At 45.3% G+C, this 26,769-nt stretch overlaps 1 protein-coding gene across 1 annotated transcript in view; it reads left to right on the forward strand.

Annotated features, from left to right (window-relative positions):
- The window catches only part of ADAM9 (ADAM metallopeptidase domain 9), a 162,642-nt gene that overhangs the window by 101,958 nt on the left and 33,915 nt on the right, over positions 1-26,769 (forward strand). Inside the window, exons 8-12 of the mRNA XM_075346380.1 lie at positions 7,708-7,776; positions 11,447-11,616; positions 20,359-20,440; positions 22,884-23,017; positions 25,635-25,806. Of these exons, the coding sequence (XP_075202495.1) occupies positions 7,708-7,776; positions 11,447-11,616; positions 20,359-20,440; positions 22,884-23,017; positions 25,635-25,806 (627 nt within the window). The remainder of the gene's footprint in view (positions 1-7,707; positions 7,777-11,446; positions 11,617-20,358; positions 20,441-22,883; positions 23,018-25,634; positions 25,807-26,769) is intronic.

Consider the following 26,769-nt stretch of genomic DNA (forward strand, 5'->3'; position numbering starts at 1 on the left):
GACACACAGACAGAGACTGGAAGAGAGACAGTTACTATCCCGGGCAACGCCGGGTACTACAGCTAGTATAACATAATACCTACCCTCTGAGGGGTTCTATTTTTGGAGACATCTTGTATATGTGTGCTATTTTAATCTTTTTATCTAATAACATTGAATTGGTTATATGCGGTTGCACTTGATATTTGTGCTTTATATTTTATGGTTTAAATATTCCCACTTTTTTGATTGTGACTTTGGTGTTATATCTCACACTGGTAACACTCCCTGTCATTTACAATACTCTCTGGAGGCGGATTCTCAGGGAGATCTATGTCCGGCCCATAGATCATAACAGCTCATTTACATACTAAGAAAAAATTGGATTTCTCTGGAATAAAACATTGGAAGGGAGATATTAAGGTATTATAGTATTCAGCTTTCTATGACCTACATGCCCATACAGACATCTTAGGAGGGTAGATCCCACTGACAGATTCCCTTTAAATAAAAGTGTTCACCAGAAAATTAATTATATGAGAAAAACTGATGTGTGCCTGAGCCCAAACTATCACGGGTCTCTAATATTTTTGGTCTTCTCATATGGGCCAAAGAGACCTTTTGGGTCCCTCTGGGCTCCAAGATCCAGATGTGACTGCACCCGCTTCACTTACTATCGTTACACCCCTGGTTACTCTCTGTACTGGGCATTAGATACACAAAATGACCAGGTCCCGCTGTCTGTGTGAATGGAATATCTCTGCACTGGTGCGAGCCGCCTGGTGCGAGCCTCCTGGTGCGAGCCTCCTGGTGCGAGCCTCCTGGTGCGAGCCTCCTGGTGCGAGCCGCCTGGTGCGAACCTCCTGGTGCGAGCCTGCTGGTGCGAGCCTGCTGGTGCGAGCCGCCTGGTGCGAGCCTCCTGGTGCGAGCCTCCTGGTGCGAGCCTCCTGGTGCGAGCCTCCTGGTGCGAGCTGCCTGATGCGAGCTGCCTGGTGTGAGCTGCCTGGTGCGAGCCTCCTGGTGCGAGCTGCCTGGTGCGAGCTGCCTGGTGCGAGCCTCCTGGTGCGAGCCTCCTGGTGCGAGCCTCCTGGTGCGAGCCGCCTGGTGCGAGCCGCCTGGTGCGAGCCGCCTGGTGCGAGCTGCCTGGTGCGAGTCTCCTGGTGCTCTGTTTCTCTAAATTTCTACATATTGTATGAACTTTTGAAAACCTCACAGAAGAGTCCAGAAAACCCAACCTTTGGATCCACTCCATCATATGACGCATTACAACAGCGTGCAGCACTTCACAGGCTGTGATGCAGGATTTAGTCACTTGTGTTCTGCAGACGCTTGTAGACTGACTCAATAACCTGAATATCATTCCTAGAAGTCATCAGTTTGTTTCCATAGCCTTAAGAAAAGTATTCAGTTGTGGAAAAAATTCTAACATGTTCAGATTTATGTTTTTGCACATAGGAGCATTATTAAATCAGTTATATTCTTGTATATAAAGGCTAGTTATATTCTTGTACATTTGGGCAGTATTATAGTAGTTATATTCTTGTACATAGGAGCAGTATTATAGTAGTTATATTCTTGTACATAGGAGCAGTATTATAGTAGTTATATTCTTGTACATAGGGGCAGTATTATAGTAGCTATATTCTTGTACATAGGAGCAGTATTATATTAGTTATATTCTTGTACATAGGGGCAGTATTATAGTAGTTATATTCTTGTACATAGGGGCAGTATTATAGTAGCTATATTCTTGTACATAGGGGCAGTATTATAGTAGTTATATTCTTGTACATAGGAGCAGTATTATAGTAGTTATATTCTTGTACATAGGGGCAGTATTATAGTAGCTATATTCTTGTACATAGGGGCAGTATTATAGTAGTTATATTCTTGTACATAGGAGCAGTATTATAGTAGTTATATTCTTGTACATAGGAGCAGTATTATAGTAGTTATATTCTTGTACATAGGGGCAGTATTATAGTAGTTATATTCTTGTACATAGGAGCAGTATTATAGTAGATATATTCTTGTACATTTGGGCAGTATTATAGTAGTTATATTCTTGTACATAGGGGCAGTATTATAGTAGTTATATTCTTGTACATAGGAGCAGTATTATAGTAGTTATATTCTTGTACATAGGAGCAGTATTATAGTAGTTATATTCTTGTACATAGGGGCAGTATTATAGTAGTTATATTCTTGTACATAGGAGCAGTATTATAGTAGTTATATTCTTGTACATGGGGCAGTATTATAGTAGTTATATTCTTGTACATAGGGGCAGTAATATAGTAGTTATATTCTTGTACATAGAGACAGTATTATAGTAGTTATATTCTTGTACATAGGGGCAGTATTATAGTAGTTATATTCTTGTACATAGGGGCAGTATTATAGTAGTTATATTCTTGTACATAGGGGCAGTATTATAGTAGTTATATTCTTGTACATAGGAGCAGTATTATAGTAGTTATATTCTTGTACATAGGGGCAGTATTATAGTAGTTATATTCTTGTACATAGGAGCAGTATTATAGTAGTTATATTCTTGTACATAGGAGCAGTATTATAGTAGTTATATTCTTGTACATAGGGGCAGTATTATAGTAGTTATATTCTTGTACATAGGGGCCGTATTATAGTAGTTATATTCTTGTACATAGGGGCAGTATTATAGTAGTTATATTCTTGTACATAGGGGCCGTATTATAGTAGTTATATTCTTGTACATAGGGGCAGTATTATAGTAGTTATATTCTTGTACACAGGGGCAGTATTATAGTAGTTATATTCTTGTACATAGGGGCAGTATTATAGTAGTTATATTCCTGTACATAGGGGGCAGTATTATAGTAGTTATATTCCTGTACATAGGGGGCAGTATTATAGTAGTTATATTCCTGTACATAGGGGACAGTATTATAGTAGTTATATTCTTGTACATAGGGGGCACTATTATAGTAGTTATATTCTTGTACATAGGGGGCAGTATTATAGTAGTTATATTCTTGTACATAGGGGCAGTATTATAGTAGTTATATTCCTGTACATAGGGGACAGTATTATAGTAGTTATATTCTTGTACATAGGGGACAGTATTATAGTAGTTATATTCATGTACACAGGGGCAGTATTATAGTAGTTATATTCCTGTACATAGGGGACAGTATTATAGCAGTTATATTCTTGTACATAGGGGCAGTATTATAGTAGTTATATTCTTGTACATAGGGGCAGTAATATAGTAGTTATATTCATGTACACAGGGGCAGTAATATAGTAGTTCTATTCTTGTACATAGGAGCAGTATTATAGTAGTTATATTCTTGTACATAGAGACAGTATTATAGTAGTTATATTCTTGTACATAAGGGCAGTATTATAGTAGTTATATTCTTGTACATAGGGGCAGTATTATAGTAGCTATATTCTTGTACATAGGGGCAGTATTATAGTAGTTATATTCTTGTACATAGGAGCAGTATTATAGTAGTTATATTCTTGTACATAGGAGCAGTATTATAGTAGTTATATTCTTGTACATAGGGGCAGTATTATAGTAGTTATATTCTTGTACATAGGAGCAGTATTATAGTAGATATATTCTTGTACATTTGGGCAGTATTATAGTAGTTATATTCTTGTACATAGGAGCAGTATTATAGTAGTTATATTCTTGTACATAGGAGCAGTATTATAGTAGTTATATTCTTGTACATAGGGGCAGTATTATAGTAGTTATATTCTTGTACATAGGAGCAGTATTATAGTAGTTATATTCTTGTACATAGGGGCAGTATTATAGTAGTTATATTCTTGTACATAGGGGCAGTATTATAGTAGTTATATTCTTGTACATAGGAGCAGTATTATAGTAGTTATATTCTTGTACATAGGGGCAGTATTATAGTAGTTATATTCTTGTACATAGGGGCCGTATTATAGTAGTTATATTCTTGTACATAGGGGCAGTATTATAGTAGTTATATTCTTGTACATAGGGGCCGTATTATAGTAGTTATATTCTTGTACATAGGGGCAGTATTATAGTAGTTATATTCTTGTACACAGGGGCAGTATTATAGTAGTTATATTCTTGTACATAGGGGCAGTATTATAGTAGTTATATTCCTGTACATAGGGGGCAGTATTATAGTAGTTATATTCCTGTACATAGGGGGCAGTATTATAGTAGTTATATTCCTGTACATAGGGGGCAGTATTATAGTAGTTATATTCATGTACATAGGGGCAGTATTATAGCAGTTATATTCCTGTACATAGGGGCAGTATTATAGTAGTTATATTCTTGTATATAGAGGGCAGAATTATATATTCCTGTGTCTAGGGAGCAATCCTGATTCCTGATTTTACCCTCTTTATGTGGCAGACAGCCCCTATGATGATTAGAATGATATCACTGATGGACAATCGCTCCCAGGCAATTGCTTAGTGTAATTTCCAAAGTGCGTTTGCATTACTGAGCGCTGATCCCATTGTGCTCGCTGCTCACAATTACACTGGATTGTGACGTTATACGGCCGCACATCTGTTCCGGGATCGTTTTTCAGAATTCCCCGGGCATTTCCACCCTGTGTCCGCGTCCACACCCTTTCTTTCCTAAGCTCCATAATCTATGGACACAGTGTCCGTGCGCTGACACCAAGGATCCGAGCATCTCCGTTCCTGCTGCCGTCATTTTGCCTCCACATCCAAATATCTAATTGGAACCGTCAGCAAATATTTCCTCCCTGTTGTTTATCCTCCCACTGTATTCTCCCTTTATAGGCCTCATCCCTGCACCGAGCCTAATACAGACGTTTAATATGACATATGCCCCCATTGGAAACGATTACGAGGGGGGCCGCGACCATATCCCGGTCAATATAGCTCATGAAGACGTTTACTGCTCTTAATTTATAATAAGAAAGTACATATTTTCTTAAAATACACATTAGCTGCTGCAGAACCTCTTTTTTTTTTATTATTAAGTATCAAACAGTCAACAGTGTATCCCCCACCCCATACAGGTCTATACGTTTTCCTCCTTTTGCTCTTACTGTAAAGAAGCCTTCCGACTATTCATGATTTTTCCACTGAATGCTGGATCCGCCTCACCTGATGGAACTGGAATCTGTGTTCCTCCATTTTTCTTGCTAATTAGGGGTCATGTAGTTATCCTTCTGAAATTTTCTACCCAGAGGATTTGTGATATGTTTCTGATGGCGAGAGCCCCCGTTATGGACACTAAAAGCGATCACAAGATTGGGATCAATTATAACAAAAAGAGACAGTTGCACTAAGATATGTTAAAAATGAATATAAGTATATGACCATGCATTAGTGCTAAGAACGTACATATAAAAACTTAGATACTTAGGATATAAAAAAGTTTTATGTGAGCCCAACAGCCATTGTCAAGGCGTATCTCTTAATGTTGGGTCCCTATCTACTCTTATGCCTCACTTTCGATTAAAAAAACCCTCCAATTTTTGGGTGGATAGGAACCAGCTAATAAGGGGTTCAAATAACCTAAGGCTGATGAGAAGGAGTGCTCAATCAGAAGTAGTGATCGCAGATATCTGGGATTGACGGGTCTAACCGGATGTAAAAAAAAAAAAAATGGTTCCTGCCCAGAATTGATCCCGGATATGTGGCTGGATGCCGGTCCCCATATAAGTCTATGGGGACCTGAATCCGGTGCTTAAAAATGGTGGTAGAAGGGATAGAGCGATTAGAGCAGGCGTGCTATACTTACCGAGACTCCGACGTGGCTGTAACTGCTTCCAGGCCGCTCACTCTACTTCCGGGGCCGCTCATTAGCCTCATATATATTCACTGCTTCCCTCACCCACGGGCAGTCCTGGCGTCCATGATTGGTTGCAGTCAGACTCGCCCCCAGTGTGTGTGACTGCATGTCTGACGGCTTTCAATCGCAGCCCCTTACTGCGGGTCACTGTAGATTGGAGTAAAAAGAATTTTTTTTTATTTGTTGTTTTTTTTAAAATTGTCATAGAGTGTCTACATATTATGATACCCAGCGCAAGTAAAGCATACGGCTACAGGCGGCAGCCCCCAGCCGTGCGCTTATCTTGGCTGTGTTTCAAAATAAGAGGAACCGCTTGCGCCTTTTTTTTTTTTTTAATAATAATTTTTAAAAAGTACGACCAGCCCCCACCCAGTTTTGAAACCCAGCCATGATAAAGCCCGACAACTGGGGTCTGGTACTCTTAGGCTGGGGAGACCCATGCTTATTGGGCCCCAGCAGCCTAAAGATAGCAGCCTGCAGCCGCCAAGTATTTTTGCATCTATTAGATGTGACAATCCCAACACTTTACCCGGCTTATCCCAATTGCCCTCGTGCGGTGGAAATCGGTGTAATAAGGGGTTACCGAGTATCCGGCCCGGAAGCAGTTACAACCCCGTCGGATACTAGGTAAGTTTAGCGTGCTTGCTTTATTTTTATTTTTTCTTGTTTTTCTTAAGTTGCTGAATCCTCATCATTCACCGGAGTTCACTGAGAACTCCAGGCCCGGCACCCGGATACTTTGAAACCATGGGGATCCGGACTTTTACAGTCTGGGTCCGCCCATCAGAAGGCATGACCCCATAAACTAAATAAAAAGACTGATTGCACTTCCGAACACGCAAGTGTGAACAGGTGCATACTGATCAAGAGGTATATTATGAAAAATAAAGAGACCTTTGTGCTCTGAAATGCTAAGAGATGTTAACAATGAATCTAGAATATGAACATGCATTACTGCTAAAAAAAAATACATAGAAAAATTGACATACTTAGCATATAAAAAAGGACAGTTTTATGTGAGCCCAACGGCCAACATCAAGGCGTATCTCTTAAGGTTGGGTACCATTCTACTCCAATTTATGTAGTGCGGTGTTCAGCGTTGCACTCGCTGGGTGTCATAGCGCCGCTGGACTCTGTTCACACTGCAGAGTCTGACAAACAGCCTGGGATCCCTGAGTTGCACAGCCTGTCCTGGGCATTGGCTGTTTCTGGCATCACTGCTCCCCAGTACAGCAGGAGTTAATTCCTACTGGCTTGTGATCATCTACTGGAAGATCAGTCTGCTGATCGCTATCCTCACCTGCCTTCACCCTTTATAAGGTTCTGGTTTCTGGGCTGAGTGCCGGATATAGCTTCTGCTATCTCGGTTCCTGTAGTTATCCAGTTCTTTGGTGTTTTAAAATTCGGAGTTCAGCGTGTTATGTGACTTCTCCAGTTGGACATTTATTTCCTACTTCTTTTGTGTTACTCCCCGTTCACATACAGTCCCTCCTTTGTGTGCAGTGAGCGCGAGTTTTTGTTTACCCTAGTCTTTGCCTAGTCTGTGGTTTTCGTTACTGGGCTTCCGGGCGTGCTCCCTGGGTTGGGGGGGAAGAGTATCAGGGCTCGGACAGGAGACCGGGTCAACGTGGGGGTTCAAACCTGGCTACCATCCAGCCTACCTTCAAGATAAGGGTCAGCTTAGGAGCCCCTTATCCATCGGTACAAGAATGGAAGTATGGAAGTTCACCATATATATATATATATATATATATATATATATATATATATATATATAATGATATAATGTATGTATGTATGTGTGTGTGTGTGTGTGTGTGTATGTATGTTATATCCACTGTAAATAAACCAATGAAAAATCTGGATCTGGATATTTTTGTAACATTATACCTGGTCCTCATTATCTCTTGCAGTATGACATGGTGGGTAGCAGCGCCGCTGTGCGAGCGGAGATGGTGGAGCTGTCTAATTACCTTGATAATGTAAGTACAAGAGACCTATAGTTGTAAGTTACTTTCTAATTTAAAGGGGATTTGCCTTAGATAATGCAATATATGTAAAATAATGAAATCACTGACACCCACCCTTCACTCCTCACCGTTCACGAACGATCTCCACTCTTTTTCTGTTTACATTGGCTGCTGATGGCACAACCCATATATGCCCTGTGACCTCTGCAGCCAATCAATTGCTAACGATTGGCTGCAGACAGCATGCGGGGTTTACGGGCTGTGATGTCGGCAGCCAACATATACCCAAGATGAGAGGAGGCGGAGAGAATTCTTTACAGATATCAAGATCCCCCATTCAGCAGGCCCCTTTATTAGCCTCTGATGACTCAGCGCATCTATCCACACCATTGATTTCTATAAGAATGTGGCATAATTGTGTTTTCTACTTCAACCTTGATCAAAAGCCACCTGCTGGGGTCTACATTTCAAATACATTTTTCGCTTTCAGGCCTTTTATTTTGGACAACCCCTTTAAATGATAATTATTTTGCCAGTTTAAAGGCGTTCTGCTATAAATGACAGAAAAGATGGTAAAGGTATGATTGTTGTGGGTCCGGCTTTTGTACCCCTCCCTCCAACCAATCATGGGAATGGGAGGCCCTAAGTTCCCTTCGTGAATGGAGCAGTAATGAGCATGTGTGACCACCGCTCCTATAGACCGGGAATGGAGCAGTAATGAGCATGTGTGACCGCCGCTCCTATAGACCGGGAATGGAGCAGTAATGAGCATGTGTGACCACCGCTCCTATAGACAGGGAATGGAACAGTAATGAGCATGTGTGACCACCGCTCCTATAGACAGGGACTGGAGCAGTAATGAGCATGTGCGACCACCGCCCCTATAGACGGGGAATGGAGCAGCAATGAGCATGTGTGACCACCGCTCCTATAGACAGGAAATGGAGCAGTAATGAGCATATGTGACCACCGCTCCTATACACAGGAAATGGAGCAGTAATGAGCATGTGTGACCACCACTCCTATAGACCGGGAATGGAGCAGTAATGAGCATGTGTGACCACCGCTCCTATAGACCGGGACTGGAGCAGTAATGAGCATGTGCGACCACCGCCCCTATAGACAGGGAATGGAGCAGTAATGAGCATAATGAGCATGTGTGACCACTGCTCCTATAGACAGGGAATGGAGCAGTTATGAGCATGTGTGACCACTGCTCCTATAGACCGGGAATGGAGCAGTAATGAGCATGTGTGACCACAGCTCCTATAGACCGGGAATGGAGCAGTAATGAGAATGTGCGACCACCGCTCCTATAGACAGGGAATGGAGCAGTAATGAGCATGTGTGATCACCGCTCCTATAGACAGGGAATGGCGCAGTAATGAGCATGTGTGATCACCGCTCCTATAGACAGTGAATGGAGCAGTAATGAGCATAATGAGCATGTGTGACCACTGCTCCTATAGACAGGGAATGGAGCAGTTATGAGCATGTGTGACCACTGCTCCTATAGACCGGGAATGGAGCAGTAATGAGCATGTGTGACCACAGCTCCTATAGACTGGGAATGGAGCAGTAATGAGCATGTGCGACCACCGCTCCTATAGACAGAAAATGGAGTAGTAATGAGCATGTGCGACCACCGCTCCTATAGACAGGGAATGCAGAAGTAATGAGCATGTGCGACCACTGCTCCTATAGACGTGGAATGGAGCAGTAATGAGCATGTGTGACCACCGCTCCTATAGACCAGGAATGGAGCAGTAATGAGCATGTGTGACCACTGCTCCTATAGGCGGGGAATGGAGCATTAATGAGCATGTATGACCACCGCTCCTATAGACAGGGAATGGAGCAGTACTGAGCATGTGTGACCACAGCTCCTATAGACAGGGAATGGAGCAGTACTGAGCATGTGTGTGTCCACCGCTCCTATAGACAGGGAATGGAGCAGTACTGAGCATGTGTGACCACCGCTCCTATAGACAGTGAATGGAGCAGTAATGAGCATGTGCGACCACCACTCCTATAGACAGGGAATGGAGAAGTAATGAGCATGTGTGACCACCGCTCCTATAGACAGGGAATGGAGCAGTAATGAGCATGTGTGACCACCGCTCCTATAGACGGGGAATGGAGCAGTAATGAGCATGTGTGACCACCGCTCCTAAAGACAGGGAATGGAGTATTAATGAGCATGTGTGACCACCGCTCCTAAAGACAGGGAATGGAACAGTAATGAGCATGTGCGACCACCGCTCCTATTGCCAGGGAATGGAGCAGTACTGAGCATGTGCGACCACCGCTCCTATAGACGGGGAATGGAGCAGTAATGAGCATGTGTGACCACCGCTCCTATAGACAGGTTATGGAGCAGTAATGAGCATGTGCGACCACCGCTCCTATAGACAGGGAATGGAGCAGAAATGAGCATGTGCGACCACCGCTCCTATAGACAGGGAATGGAACAGTAATGAGCATGTGTGACCACCGCTCCTATAGACAGGGAATGGAATAGTAATGAGCATTTGTGACCACCTCTCCTATAGACACTGAATGGAGCAGTAATGAGCATGTGTGAACACCGCTCCAATAGACACTGAATGGAGCAGTAATGAGCATGTGTGACCACCGTTCTATAGACAGGGAATGGAGCAGTAATGAGCATGTGCGACCACCGCTCCTATAGACGGGGAATGGAGCAGTAATGAGCATGTGCGACCACCGCTCCTATAGACAGGGAATGGAGCAGTAATGAGCATGTGTGACCACCGCTCCTATAGACAGGGAATGGAGCAGTACTGAGCATGTGCAACCACCGCTCCTATAGACGGGGAATGGAGCAGTAATGAGCATGTGTGACCACCGCTCCTATAGACGGGGAATGGAGCAGTAATGAGCATGTGCGACCACCGCTCCTATAGACAGGGGATGGAGCAGTAATGAGCATGGGTGACCACCGCTCCTATAGACAGGGAATGGAGCAGTAATGAGCATGTGCGACCACCGCTCCTATAGACGGGGAATGGAGCAGTAATGAGCATGTGCGACCACCGCTCCTATAGGCAGCGAATGGAGCAGTAATGAGCATGTGTGACCACCGCTCCTATAGACGGGGAATGGAGCAGTAATGAGCATGTTCATCCACCGCTCCTATAGACGGGGAATGGAGCAGTAATGAGCATGTGCGACCACCGCTCCTATAGACAGGGGATGGAGCAGTAATGAGCATGGGTGACCACCGCTCCTATAGACAGGGGATGGAGCAGTAATGAGCATGGGTGACCACCGCTCCTATAGACAGGGGATGGAGCAGTAATGAGCATGGGTGACCACCGCTCCTATAGACAGGGGATGGAGCAGTAATGAGCATGGGTGACCACCACTCCTATAGACAGGGGATGGAGCAGTAATGAGCATGGGTGACCACCACTCCTATAGACGGGATGGAGCAGTAATGAGCATGTGCGACCACTGCTCCTATAGACACGGGATGGAGCAGTAATGAGCATGGGTGACCACCGCTCCTATAGACAGGGAATGGAGCAGTGGTAGCACATGCTAATTACCATTCTCTAGATCAGTAGGGTTCTTGTGGTCGGACTCCAGCCATCATATACTTTTGTGCTATATTCAGTTAGTTCCTTGGAGATGAGCGCTGTGTCTTCTTGTTCTCCAGATGTACTCCATGCTGAATATAAGAGTTGTCCTGGTGGGGCTGGAGATATGGACCACAATGAATTACATCAACATCGATGGCTCTGCTGGAGAAGTGCTCGGTCGTTTTGTGCAATGGCGCGAGACGCAACTTCTGCCGCGGCGCAGACATGACAGCGCACAGTTGGTTCTGTAAGTAAATATTCTACTATGTTATAGCTGAGCTCAGTTTGTCATCCGGCATAATTGATCGTGTTTTTATCCTTTCTCGTAAAACAGAATTATGCTGTTGTATTAGATTGTACCAGACAGTGCCTCTAAAGCCCACTTTACACGTTGCAATTAGTTGTACAATCGCATTTGCGATGTGACACGCCCAGGTTGCATACGGGATCTTATGAGATTTCACGTTGGTCGTTCATTTGCTGTCACACGAGCGTTAGTAGTCTATGTTAAATTGATCAATTTTGTGTGCGATCCTTTAGATCATGTGTTCTGTGACGTATGCATTGGGCACCTTTTTTTTTTTTTTTATGTATTGACTTGCCAAGCGTGTGTAATGTGTAGGGATGCGTTTTTACTATGTCATCTGCCATTCAGCTCTGCTACATGGCCGCTGACAGCAGCCACAGACAGCCGTGTAGCAGTGGTGAATGGCAGATGACAGCAGACACAGACAGAGCCGCACTGTCAGAATGAACTCGGGTGAACTTCACCCGACTTCATTGTCATGCTGCGGCTCTGTCTGTGTCGCGTCCTGATTAGCGGTCACCTGTGAAGGACTCACCGGTGACCGCTAAACTCCTGAGTAACTGAATTGAGCAGCCCTCTCTCATATACTCACCGATCCCCGATCCCCGGCGCTGCATGGCATTCACACTGCTCCGGCGGCTTTTACTGTTTTGAAAAAGCCGGCCGCCCATTAAACAATCTGGTATTCCCTGCTTTCCCCGCCCACCGGCGCCTATGATTGGTTACAGTGAGACACGCCCCCACTCTGAGTGACAGGTGTCACACTGCACCCAATCACAGCAGTCGGTGGGCGTGTCTATACTGTGTAGTGAAATAAATAATTAAATAATTAAAAAAAACGGCGTGCGGTTCCCCCCAATTTTAAAACCAGCCAGATAAAGCCATACGGCTGAAGGCTGGTATTCTCAGGATGGGGAGCTCCACGTTATGGGGAGCCCCCCAGCCTAACAATATCAGCCAACAGCCGCCCAGAATTGCCGCATACATTAGATGCGACAGTTCTGGGACTGTACCCGGCTCTTCCCGATTTGCCCTGGTGCGTTGGCAAATCGGGGTAATAAGGAGTTATTGGCAGCCCATAGCTGCCAATAAGTCCTAGATTAATCATGTCAGGCGTCTATGAGACACCCTCAATGATTAATCTGTAAATTACAGTAAATAAACACACACCCGAAAAAATCCTTTATTAGAAATAAAAAACACAAACATATACCCTGGTTCACCACTTTAATCAGCCCCAAAAAGCCCTCCTTGTCCGGCGTAATCCAGGATGCTCCAGCGTCGCTTCCAGCGCAGCTGCATGGAGGTGACCGGAGCTGCAGCAGACACCGCCGCTCCGGTCACCTCCACACAGCTAATGAAGACAGCCGCGCGATCAGCTGAGCTGTCACTGAGGTTACCCGCTGTCACTGGATCCAGCGGTGGCCGCGGGTAACCTCAGTGACAGCTCAGCTGATCGCGCTACTCACCGCCGCTCCTATCACCTCCACACAGCAACTGAGGTGAGTAGCGCGATCAGCTGAGCTGTCACTGAGGTTACCCGCGGCCACCGCTGGATCCAGTGACAGCGGGTAACCTCACTGACAGCAGCTGATCGCGCGGCTGTCTTCATTACCTGCGTGGAGGTGACCGGAGCGGCGGTGTCTGCTGCAGCTCCGGTCACCTCCATGCAGCAGCGCTGGAAGCGACGCTGGAGCATCCTGGATTACGCCGGACATGGAGGGCTTTTTGGGGCGGATTAAAGTGGTGAACCAGGGTATATGTTTGTGTTTTTTATTTCTAATAAAGGATTTTTTCTGGCGTGTGTGTGTTTATTTACTGTAATTTACAGATTAATCATGGAGGGTGTCTCATAGACGCCTGACATGATTAATCTAGGACTTATTGGCAGCTATGGGCTGCCAATATCTCCTTATTACTCCGATTTGCCAACGCACCAGGGCAAATCGGGAAGAGCCGGGTACAGTCCCAGAACTGTCGCATATAATGTATGCGGCAATTCTGGGCGGCTGTTGGCTGATATTGTTAGGCTGGGGGGCTCCCCATAACGTGGAGCTCCCCATCCTGAGAATACCAGCCTTCAGCCGTATGGCTTTATCTGGCTGGTTTTAAAATTGGGGGGAACCGCACGCCGTTTTTTTAAATTATTTAATTATTTATTTCACTACACAGTATAGACACGCCCACCGGCTGCTGTGATTGGGTGCAGTGTGACACCTGTCACTCAGAGTGGGGGCGTGTCTCACTGTAACCAATCATAGGCGCCGGTGGGCGGGGAAAGCAGGGAATACGAGATTGTTTAATGGGCGGCCGGCTTTTTCAAAATAGTAAAAGCCGCCGGAGCAGTGTGAATGCCGTGCAGAGCCGGGGATCGGTGAGTATATGAGAGAGGGGGATAGACTGACATGGACAGAGAGTGAGGGACAGAGATAGTGACCGACTGACAGAGATTAGTGAATGACAGACATTGTGAGGCGCTTTTCAGCTGCGCTCTGAAGCGGACCTTTTTTAAGCTGCGGTGCAGAGCGCACACCTGCGCACATAGCATCAGACACCAAAATCGTATGAGGGATGTCACACGTTACAATTGACTAGGTTCGTGCAACAAAACGCTCAATTCTAGAGAATGATACGATGTGTTTGTGATCAACGGTTTTGCGTTCAATCCTGATCGCAAGTAGATGTCACACGCAGATACCTCACAAACGATGCCGGATGTGCGTCACTTACAACTGGACCCCAACGACAGATTGTGAGATATATTGAAGCGTGTGTAGCGGGCTTTAGGCTTTCATCCCACAAGTAACTATCAGATATCACTGCGGACTAAAAGCTTCCTGCCCTACACATCATGCTGCATCAGTCACAAAGCCTAGTGGTGCTTACTGGCAGCAGCCCAACTCCTAATAGAGATATAGCTAAGGGGTATAATCCGCTATCCAGCTCCTGTGAACCCCTTAAATGCCACAGTCATTCTCTGACAACAGCATATAAGGCTACAAAAAAAATATAAATAAATAAAATATATAAAGCTGAGTGTATGTGTGTATGTATGTATGTTTGTCCGCTAAAGGAATCCGCACCGTCGCATTTACTATTAATGCTATTAATAGCAACTGTCAGTGGTTGCTATAGGAAAAAAATAAACTGTTAGTATAAGAAGCTTATGTGTGAGGTAATATGATGTCGGTGGAGAGATGGATAGAGAGACAGAAAAAGACAGACAGACAGAGACAGCCCTGGAAAGAGACAGCCCTGGAAAGAGACAGCCCTGGAAAGAGACAGCCCTGGAAAGAGACAGCCCTGGAAAGAGACAGCCCTGGAAAGAGACAGCCCTGGAAAGAGACAGCCCTGGAAAGAGACAGCCCTGGAAAGAGACTGACAGACAGAGAAAGACAGACAGAGAGACTAATACAGAGAAACTGATACAGACAGAGACAGACAGAAACTCGAAGAGAGATAGCTACTATCCCGGGCAGGCAACGCCCGGGTACTTCAGCTAGTATGTATGTATATATGTATGTATGTATAGAACAAATAATATTAAAATTCAAATCACTCCAGTTTTCTCCATTTTAAAATAAACAATATAATAATAGTTAAAAAAACATGCTTGGTACTGCTGCCTCTGATCTATCAAAATTTTAAATGATTGAACCTGTGCAGTAAATGCCATAAAGCAAAAAAAAAAAAAAAAAAGAAAATGTGGTTGATCAGTCACTGCACCCCCACCCATAAGAAAACACTAAAATCAATCAAAATGTCAGGTCTTCATGCACAATACAATTTCTCACACTGCAGCATTGATGAAAAAATAAAGATGTTGCAGGTTTTGTAAAATAACAACATAAAAATAAAACAAAACTTTTCTTTATTTTTAGTTTTTTTTATGTTTACAATTTTTTCTTTTTTTTTCACCACTCTCAAAAAAAAAAAGTTTACAAGCTTGGTGTCAGGGTAAACAAACTATCCCGGAGAGTCGTAGTGCTAGGTCATATTTACTGCACAATGAACGGTACAAAAACTACCCTGAAACACAATGCAAGGTTCTGGTTTTTATTTTGTTTTTTGTTTTTTTTATTTTTTTTATTTTTTACCATTTGAATGGATTTGGAATTTCTGCTCCTATTTTCCAGCACATTATCTGCTAAAGTTAATGGTGTCATTTAAAACTGCGATTCCCACAAAAAAACAAAAAAAAAAAAATCAAGTCCCATGTGGCTTTGTCAGTTGAAAAAGAAGTTATGTGTCTTAAAACAAGAGGGAGGAAAACAGAACAAAAGGCAAAATATGGCTGCAGTGTGAAGGGGTTAATAGCGTAGGAGCCTTGTATTGTGGTTTAGTCCTACTAACGTCAAAAGGTTTAATTGCAGTTGACACTAAAAGTACATTTATCCCTTTAAAACAGCTGGATGGCCCATGTATTAAAAGGGTTTCCCATGAACAAAGTTGATTTTAATCCATAGATAGATCTTGGGATAATAATAATTTCCACATTTGGATGTACCGTATTTTTCGCTTTATAAGACGCATTGGATTATAAGACGCAGATGGAGCTCTCATCCAAGAGCTCCGTTTGCGCATGCACTGTCTCCCGGCGCCATCACTTGAAACTGGGATCGCGGACGCACTGGGAAACCTGCCGCACAGCCGCCCACCCACACAGAGAGGCAGTCGGCACCAACAGGCCCCCCCGCTGCCTCCCGCACGCAGGTTCAGGCACCCGGCTGCCGCCCGCACGCAGGTACAGGCACCCGGCTGCCGCCCGCACGCAGGTACAGGCACCCGGCTGCCGCCCGCACGCAGGTACAGGCACCCGACTGCCGCCCGCACACAGGTACAGGCACCCGACTGCCGCCCGCACACAGGTACAGGCACCCGACTGCCGCCCGCACACAGGTACAGGCACCCGACTGCCGCCCGCACGCAGGTACAGGCACCCGACTGCCGCCCGCACGCAGGTACAGGCACCCGACTGCAACCCGCACGCAGCCACAGGCACTTGGCCGCTAGAACGCAACAGATCAACGCACAGACAGCCACCCCCCCCAGGTAAAGCTATATTCGGATTTTAAGATGCACCCCTCATTTTCCTCCCAAATTATAAAATAATATATAATAAAGTCTTATAATCCGAAAAATACAATATTTAAAAAAACTGTTCCTGTGCTGAGATAATGATATATATGTGTCCCTGCTGTGTACTGTGTAATGGCCGTGTCTGACCGTGCAGGTCTGTTCATACCACCTGGGCAGGGGAGGAAACGAAAGAGTATAAACACATTACAGCACAGGATCACAGCTGATTCTTTCTGTGAGGTAAAACATTTCCCTGCCTGTTTTTTTTTTCTTTAAATGTTTTACCTCAAAGAAAGAATTATTTGTGATCTCCTGCTGTACTATCTGTATACTACTCTTTTGCGTCCTCTCCTGCCCAGAAGCTGTGGTATGATCAGACCATGTCCATGTACGGTCAGACACGGTCATTACACAGTACACAGCAGGGACTCATATATAAGATTATCTCAGCACAGGGACATTATTTTTAAACACGTCCAATTGTGGGAATTATTATTCCAAGATCTATTGAATAAAGTAAATTTTGTTCCTGGTAAAAAACCCTTTTAAGAGTTGGATCCCTACTCTCTATAGAAACCAATATCCCTTTAAATGATAAAGAAAATAAAAATGGTTGGAAATGTCTCCAAAGGGGCCTACATAACGGAAATACTAATCCCTATCAAGTAAATTCAGTGTTTTTACATTGTATAGGGGGTTTTTCTATGAAAACTTTTTTTCATGATGCATATGTGATGATAAAGGTTCCCACAAATATCAGTAAATAAAAAAAAATAAAACCTCTATAAATATAGGAATTGTTCGTTTTGGAAATTCTTTTTTGTTAGAAAAACGTGTGTCACAGGGAATCACGGTAACTGAAGAGGGACCTCAAACTAGGGACCTCATGCTGTCCCTTATCCCAGAGGTAAGCTTGATGGTAGCGAGGTCTGGACCGCTAGCGTGACTCCTGTTCAAATCCAAACCCTACACCCCCTTTCCCCAACCCCAGGAGATGGCTCGGACCGGAGAAGCAAACTGCAGAAATAACACAGACAGGGGAAACAACAAAAACACATACACACTGCAATCAAACGTGAGCGAGAGACAGTACGAGCCCAGGAGGAATAAACTAACATCGGGGATATTCCACACCACACAGAAAAGCATAAGGCTAGATTCACATTTCCGTTAAATTGTATCAGTCACAATCCGCAGCTCTGATAAACAACGCAATCCGTTTAGCGGATTCCGTTGTGTCCCATAGACTTGTATTAGTGACGGATTGCGACTGATGACCTTGCGTTGCATCCGCTACACCGCGGTCAGTCGTTTTTGGACTGACCGCCGGGCGGAAACAACGCAAAATGTAACGTTTTTCGGGTCATCAAAATTAACGCACCGCGCAGGAATCCGTCGCAATCCGTCAAGTTTGTAATGTTTGTCTATGGTGCTGGATTCCGTCGTAATCCGTCTTATGACGGAATCCAGCGCTGGATTCCGTCATGCTCTACTGAGCATGCCCAGCATGTTTGGCACACCCACTGGGCTGTCCCAAACACAAACGGATCATGATTGATCGGTCAAAAAACGGACGCACAGTGGATGGAACGGACGCAACGGATCAGGTTTTTCAGAGGATTCCTTTCACAGGAATCCTGTGAAAAACACATCCGTTGCGTCAGTTGACATCTAAAAAACGACTGATCCGTTGCTGACGAACCTGACGGATTTAAAACAACGGACATGTGAACCTAGCATAACACAGATCACCAGGCTCTTGATCACTACAATAAGGACCGGTATTGCTGAAGCAACACTGAGCTATATTCTGCAATAAGCAACCGGATCCAAAACCTTATAAAGAGTAAAGACTGCTATGAATGGTCATTACCAACCTGTGCTCCTAGCAGCAGTTCACAAGCCAGCAGGAATTAACTCCTGCTGGACTGAAGAGCAGTGAAGCTAAAAACAGCCGACGCCTGAGTCAGACTGTACAACTAGGAGACCTCAGGCTGCTTATAAGACTCTGGGTTGTGCATAGAGTCCGATACCGCCATGACACTCAACGAATCCAAAGCTGAACACCATAATATGTTATCATATTTGTAGGCGGCACGGTGGCTCAATGGTTAGCACTGCAGTCTTTCAGCACTGGGGTCCTGGGTTCAAATCCCACCAAGGACATCATCTGCAAGGAGTTTGTATGTTCTCCCCGTGTTTGCGTGGGTTTACTCCGGGTTCTCCAGTGTCCTCTCACACTTCAAAGACCTACAGATAGCGAATCTAGATTGTGAGTCCCAATGGGGACAGTGTTTTCAATGTATGTAAAGTGCTATGGAATTAACAGTGCTATATAAAAGAATAAATATTATTATTATTATTATACTAACTGTACTACCCGGCTTCGCCCGGGTTAATAACTGCTGTTAACAAAATAGAATGTATTAACAAAAATGTATTCTGCACACAAAAACCACAAAACAAATAGATAGAAATGTAATTATAATGTCTGTCTCCCCCTCTGTATATATCTCTGTCTCTCTCTCTCTTTGTCTGTCTCTTTCCCTGTCTGTCTCTGACTGTCTCTTTCTCAGTCTGTCTCAATCTCTTTCCCTGTCTATCTATCTCTGTCACTTTCCCTGTCTGTCTCTTACCCTGTCTCTGTCTTTCCCTCGCTTTCCCTGTCTGTCTCTTTCCCTGTCAGTCTGTCTCTTTGTCTGTGTCTGTCTCTTTGTGTCTGTCTCTTACCCTGTCTATGTCTGTTTCTTACCCTGTCTATGTCTCTTTCTTACCCTGTCTGTGTCTGCCTCTTTCCCTGTCTGTGTCTGTCTCTGTCCCTGGCTGCATTGTGACACGCCAACATTGCATATAAGGGTGTGGCTGCGCATTCTTCTGAAGTTCTGGCTGCACTGTGGCTCCCAGCTCCATTCGCTTTAATGGAGACAGGTTTTTTGATGAATAACTGTAAAGCGCGGGGTTAAAATTTCCCCTCAAAACATAGCCTATGACGCTCTCGAGGTCTAGAAGTGTGAGTGTGCAAAATTTTGTGGCTGTAGCTGCAACGGTGCAGATGCCAATCCGGGGCGCGCGCGCGCACGCACGCACGCACGCACGCACGCACGCACACACACACACACACACACACACACACACACATACACACATACACACATACACACATACATACATACATACATACATACATACATACACATACACACACACATTCAGCTTTATATATTAGATTTGTGGGATATCCCATCAATAGTCGATCGGTCCGCGTCTGACTGCTGTGACCACAGGAATGCAGTGACTGAGGAGAATCATGGAGCGTCTAGCTTGCTAGGATTTGCCAGACTCGTCCTTTTTTCACTTCTGCCATAGGAGTAGGAAATCAACAATAGCTACAGTGCTGGGTCCACGACATGACCGACCCCCAACGGCGACCACCGCCCCTCACGACTATAAAGGGGCCTGTCACTGCGACCATTACTAGAAAAAACACTGTTTTTTTTTAATGGAATCTTTGACATTTTTCACATTTATCCCATCTGTTTTTTTCATTACTTTATCATCATCACTAATATTCTTTGTTTTCCCTGTTTTATCCATTCTTTGCAGGAAGAAAAGGTTTGGCGGCACGGCAGGAATGGCCTTTGTGGGCACCGTGTGTTCCAGGAGTCATGCAGGAGGCATTAATGTGGTGAGAAGATGGTCCTATATTTATCTGTTTGGACAAATCCACTCTCACTGAGGATAATTTCCCTCAAAATGAATGGCGGTTCCCTGATTTTCTTTTATTTTCTCCACATGTGGAGCAGAGGTAGGCATACTCAATCCCTGCTCCATTCAGATGGGGGTCTCCTTTGAGTGGACCCCAAATGATTGGCGAGTTAAAGAGGTTGTCCACTACTTTTTCATTGATGGCCTATTTTTGGGGCAGGTAATGAATGTCTGATCAGCCGGGGTCCAGACACCACCCCCTCCGCTCATCACCGGCTCTAGGTGATAGCAGTGGTAGCAGGCAGCCGGAAATGCTCAGTTTCCCCATCAACTGATAGTTGCCGCTTACTGCACACCTGCCTCCCATTGTCACGGGGGTCTCTCTGCATATAGAGGCCTGTGACCGGTTCAGGGCCTAAGTCTCATTCTTTTGGGAGACTCTTAAAATTAAATATATATTTCTTTCCTTTGGTGCTGTCAGAGTTAATGTCAGTTTTGTTGCCAGCAGCTTCTGACTCCAGGCCTCAGGTGCTTCCGGTTGGTGACCACTCCCTTACCCAATATATGGTCACATCTACCAGTAGAGGGGGCCGGTTGTTCTTAATCCATTCTGTAGCTAGGCCTTGATGTGGAAGGAGCTTCTGGAGCCCTTGTTTTGTGAAGCGGTGTAGGCTGCAGTGTTGGTGTCTGACTGCAGCCGTGAAGTTGGGCTTTATCCTTTGTTGTTTCCCCTGTCTGTCGTACCTTCCCTTCATGTTGTATTAGTGCAGCGGTGGGACTAGTGATCCTCACCTGCCAGCTCACTAGCCAGGGTTATTACAGGGTCTCTGGGGGCAGCAGGTATTATGCTCGGCAACAGGTGTAGAACCTGTATAGGGACTGGCTAGGAGTGCAGGGTGCAGCTGCAGGTGAGTGCAGGAAGAGTCCCATCATCCCCTTCCCTTGCACCAGGGCCCGACGTTGTTTAAGTGTCCTCTTGTTTGTTGTCTGTCTTGCCCCACACCGGACCTTGCTCAAGTCCTTCCGTGACACCCATTGATTTAAATGGGAGGCGGATGGGCAGTACACTGCCACAGCCGCTATCAGTTGACGGGGCAGCTCCAGAACTGAGCATTTCTGACTGCCTGCTGCCACTGTTGGCACCTAGAGCAGCTGATCAGTGGGGTACGGGCTGTTGGACCCGGCTGATCAGGCATTGATGACCTATCCGAACGATAGGCCACCAATGTAAAAGTAGTGGATAACCTCTTTAATCCCTTCTCCGTAGCTTCCAGTCTTGATACTAACCCCTTTAAAGGGGATGTCCAGTAAAAACCAGTTGTCCCATATTCCTAGGTGATAACTTGGGACCTGCACCCATCAACAGATCAGGGAACTTTCAACCCCCGACGGAGCCCATTTTCCCCATCATAATGGCGTAGTGGGTCAGACGCCCAGCCACAACTCCGATCATACTCTAGGGGGCTGCAGGAAAAATACGAGGGCAGCACTCTGTAGCCTCATGGGGAATGAAAGGATCTCAAGTTCGGAATGTGCCCTCTGCTCTATTTTAATGCAGAGAAAACGTCCCTGATTTGCCGTTTCGTGCCACTCCCGATCAGAATGGCGATAACTTGTTGATGTTACAATTCTGGCTTCCTGCAGTCACCACTAGAGGGAGCTCCAAGGGAGACTGCATACTAGTTATATATTGATGTATACAAGAGGACAAAGAGTATATGTGCAAAAAATAGACAATTTTATTAGATATGAAAAAAACACAATAGACAATTAAAAACATAAGACATCACCAAAATGAATCATCTGGGGGAATATAAAGATTGTTACACGGACAGGGATGGTCTCAGGAAAACCACCAAAAATACTCAGGATAAACATAAATCCTGTAAATAAATCTGTCACAGTGTGATTGATTGCATTCAAATCTTAATCAGGGGAATCCTGAGACCCCCAGTCAGTGTTGAAGTGTCACAAACTGAGAGTGTAATAACTAACCAGGACTATACGTATGAATGGCAGAGGACAGTTATAAGGCTCAATGTAGGAGTAATCCCATGTGGAGTGTATCTAAGCAAATCAGCCATTCAGTATAATGCCTAACAAATAGAAAGTTAATTACCTGGAAGTCAGATGGATAAAGATTAAACCTTCAGTTTGAGAGACCCCCCCAGTGAGGAACCTGGACTTCATCGACGCGCGTTTCGCTTGGTACAAGAGCTTTTTCAAGATGGAGAGGCATATAGTAGACTATGGTAGCACTATGTGGGTATGATGCTAGGCAGAGCACAAGCACAGACCCTCCCTCAATAAATACAGGGGTGCAGATAGCTACGAGCGCCGTTTCTTTGGAAGGGAGGGACTATTGTAGTGATTCACAATCCTGTAGATGTATCTGGAATTAATGCGCTATGTCCTTTCTCCAGTTCTCTTCTCAGAACTTGCAGTCTTTCTCTTCAATCGTGGCTCATGAACTGGGCCATAATTTGGGAATGAATCACGACGACGGCAGAGCATGTACCTGCTCTACTAAAGCCTGCATCATGAACTCCGGAGCCTCGTAAGTCTACCGCACCCAGAGCGCATGGCCAGACTCCATGGTGTCAGCTTGGTAAAGGTTGAAATACTTTTATATATCCTTCCAGGACGATCCTGGTCCTTTCGCCCCTATTTACGGCCTATGAACTTTATAAAGGGTCCCCAGCTCAGGACCCCCTCTCTTGCGGCTGGCATTACACTGGGTGCCATATTTCCTCTGTAGCAGCCAGTGTAGGGGCAAGATGTGCTGTCGGCTGGCATTACCAGGGTTCTAAGCCATGATAATTTATCACAAGGGGTGTTTGTTTAAAGCCATAATCCAGAGGATAGGGAATAAATGTGTGATCAGTGGGGCTCGCATCACGGTGATCCTGAGATCGATGGTTTTGTGTCCCCCTCTGTGATTGGAGCAGCAGCGCTCATGTACGATGCTTCCGGGGGACTATTGGAGCAGTTGTGCCTATGTATGACCACCACATCCATAGACACATGAAACACGAGACCCCTGCTCATGTGATCAGTGGGGTCCCAGCCTTAAAGTCGTTTGTGGTATACTGCTTTTAATGAAGAACATTTCTCCAATCAGAACTACCATTTTATTGATGGCTTATCTTAGGATGACTTTAAATCGGGGTTGGGAAACCTTTTTACTGCCGGGGGCCATTTGGAATTTTCTTCCATCATTGGGGGCCGCACAAAATTATCAACTTGAAAATTACCCTGCTATGTTTGGTCAAACCATTAAGTCACCCCTACTGTGGGGGCTGCAGACGCTTCTCTATTGTGCGCCTGTGATGCTCAGTGATAGTGATCACATTGCTTCTAATAACTGCTTTTCCAGCTTTGTGTTTGTCTGGAGCGCAGTCAATTCTCAGTGATAAGGTTTGTAAAGCATATCCATCCCATAGAAGACACTGAGACTGCTGTATATACTTCACAGGAGACACTGAAACTGCTGTATATACATCATAGTAGATGCTGGGACTGCTGTATATATCACATATGAGACAGTGGGGAATATACATCACATGAGGGGCTGGGGCATATACATTGCAGGAGAGGCTGGGGGCATATACATTGCAGGAGGGGCTGGGGGCATATACATCTCAAGAGGAGCTGGGGGCAAATACATCTCAGGAGGAGCTGGGGGCAAATAAATCACAAGAGGGTCTGGGACTGCTGTATATACATCACAGGAGACATGGGTCTGCACTATATAATCACAGAAATCTCTAGGGCATTTATATGACAGGAGATCCTGAGGCATATACATGACAAGAGATGATGAGTCATGTACATCACAGGAGACAATGGGGCATATACATCATTTGGGAAGGCTGGGAGCGCATACACATCACTAGGGGCGCATAGACATCACTGGGGGGGGGCATAGACATCACTGGGGAGGGTTTGGAGGCATTTACAGCATTGAGGAGAGCTGTGAGGCATATACATCACCAGGGGGGACTGGAAATCGCTGGTGTGTATAGACATCGCTGGGGGGGCATAGACATCACTGGGGGGGGGCATAGACATCGCTGGGGGGGCATGGACATCGCTGGGGGGGCATGGACATCGCTGGGGGGGCATGGACATCGCTGGGGGGGGGCATGGACATCGCTGGTGGGGGCACGGACATCGCTGGTGGGGGCATGGACATCGCTGGTGGGGGCATAGACATCGCTGGTGGGGGCATGGACATCGCTGGGGGGGGCATGGACATCGCTGGGGGGGGCATGGACATCGCTGGTGGGGGCATGGACATCGCTGGTGGGGGCATAGACATCGCTGGTGGGGGCATGGACATCGCTGGTGGGGGCATGGACATCGCTGGTGGGTATAGACATTGCGGGGGGTGGTGGGGCTGTTGCTGCTCTCCTTATCTGTGGGACAGGAGCGCTTTATTCTCTAACACCACCCACAAAGTATGACAGCACACGGGCACTGGCCAGCGTGAGGATGTAATCCTTCAATACTGGGTGCACGCAGTGTAAGTGGGGGTTTAAATGGACAGCAGTTGGCAAGACAATGCTACCTGCCCAAGCACTGCATCCCCGGGAATCTGCCAGGGGCCCCAGAAGAGGTTCCCTGCTTGAAAAGAATAGGGGGGATGTGTAGTACCCGGCAGCGGCCACTATAATTTTGATGTAACTGCTGTGTTCTGGCAGCATCTGAGAACCTCCGGCCGGCGCTGGTAACGGCTGATCAGCACCGGTCACACATTGATGACTTAGCCTACAGATGGGCCATCACTAAAAAAAGTAGTTGCCAGCCTGTATAATGACAATCCTCATAATTATAGGGTTCGGTGGGCCCCATGTCCTCTCTCCTATATCAAAAGGTGAATTTACCTACTAATAGATCATCTGTATTCCAGAGCCTGAGGCGCTCATAAGGGCTCGGTCCGGAAATGATTTATTTGCACATACCATTGATTTCATTTAAATGGGAACTGTGTAATGCTTCATCTGTCCTCTGGAGGCGCTGCAGGGGAATCAGCCGCTCCCCTGTTCACTTGCAATCGACCCTCACTGGACGGGCAGAATACGAGGTGTTCTGGGCCGGGGGGACCCTGCAGGGACATAGACCTTTTCCATCTTTATGACATTATTCCGTGTCCCTTCTTTTCCTCTCGGCAGAGATTCTAAAAACTTCAGCAGCTGCAGCGAGGACGACTTCGAGAAGCTAATTCTGAACAAAGGGGGAAACTGCCTCCTGAACGTGCCCCGGCCGGAGGAGTCCTACACCGCCCCCTTCTGCGGGAACAAGCTGGTGGACCCCGGGGAGGAGTGCGACTGTGGGAACGAAAAGGTCAGCTCGTTTAATAGAGAACATGATCTATACATTATTTTTTTTTCTTTGAGTCTGTTTTTATTCTCGGCGGGGTGTTTGTTACTTTATTTTCTCGTCTGTTTTTGTTATTTTCAGTACATTACTACACTGGTGGCCATCTTTTCTGAATAAATCCTGAGCTCTGCTTACTGCAGTTCAGAGATGTTACAGCAGCCATGAAACTGTAGTGTTCAGACATATCGTTGTCTTCTCAGAGCATGTTGTGGGCAGAGATCACTGTGCAGGGAGGTGGGAGGAGGTGAGCTGTGACATCACCTATTGTGAATGGTGGATCCTGTGTTATCTACTGTATATAGAAATGTTATCAGTAATTGTACAGGAGGGAGAGGAGGTGAGCTGTGACATCACCTATTGTGAATGGTGGATCCTGTGTTATCTACTGTATATAAATGTGTTATCAGTCATTGTACAAGAAGGAGAGGAGGTGAGCTGTGACATCACCTATTGTGAAGGTGGATCCTGTTTTATTTACTGTATCTAGAGGTGTTATATAGGAGGAATAGGTGAGCTATGATATCACATATTGTGAATGGTGGATCCTGTTTTATCTACTGTATATAGAGGGGTTATATAGGAGGAGTAGGTGAGCTGTGACATCACCTATTGTAAATTGATCCTGTTTTATCTACTGTATATAGAGGTGATATTATATAGGAGGAGTAGGTGAGCTGTGACATCATGACATCATCTATTGTGAATGGTGGATCCTGTGTCATCTTTTGTATATAGAGGTGTTATCAGTAATTGCACAGAAGGAGGGGGAGGTGAGCTGTGATATCACCTATTGTGAATGATGGGTCCTGTGTTATCTACTGTACGTAGAGGTTTTATCAGTCATTGTACAGGAGGGGGAGGAGGTGAGCGGTGACATCAGCTTTTGTGAATGGTGTGGGTCTTGTGCTATCTATATACAGAGATATG

Source organism: Anomaloglossus baeobatrachus, chromosome 4 (assembly GCF_048569485.1).
Source record: "Anomaloglossus baeobatrachus isolate aAnoBae1 chromosome 4, aAnoBae1.hap1, whole genome shotgun sequence".
NCBI lineage: Eukaryota > Metazoa > Chordata > Amphibia > Anura > Aromobatidae > Anomaloglossus > Anomaloglossus baeobatrachus.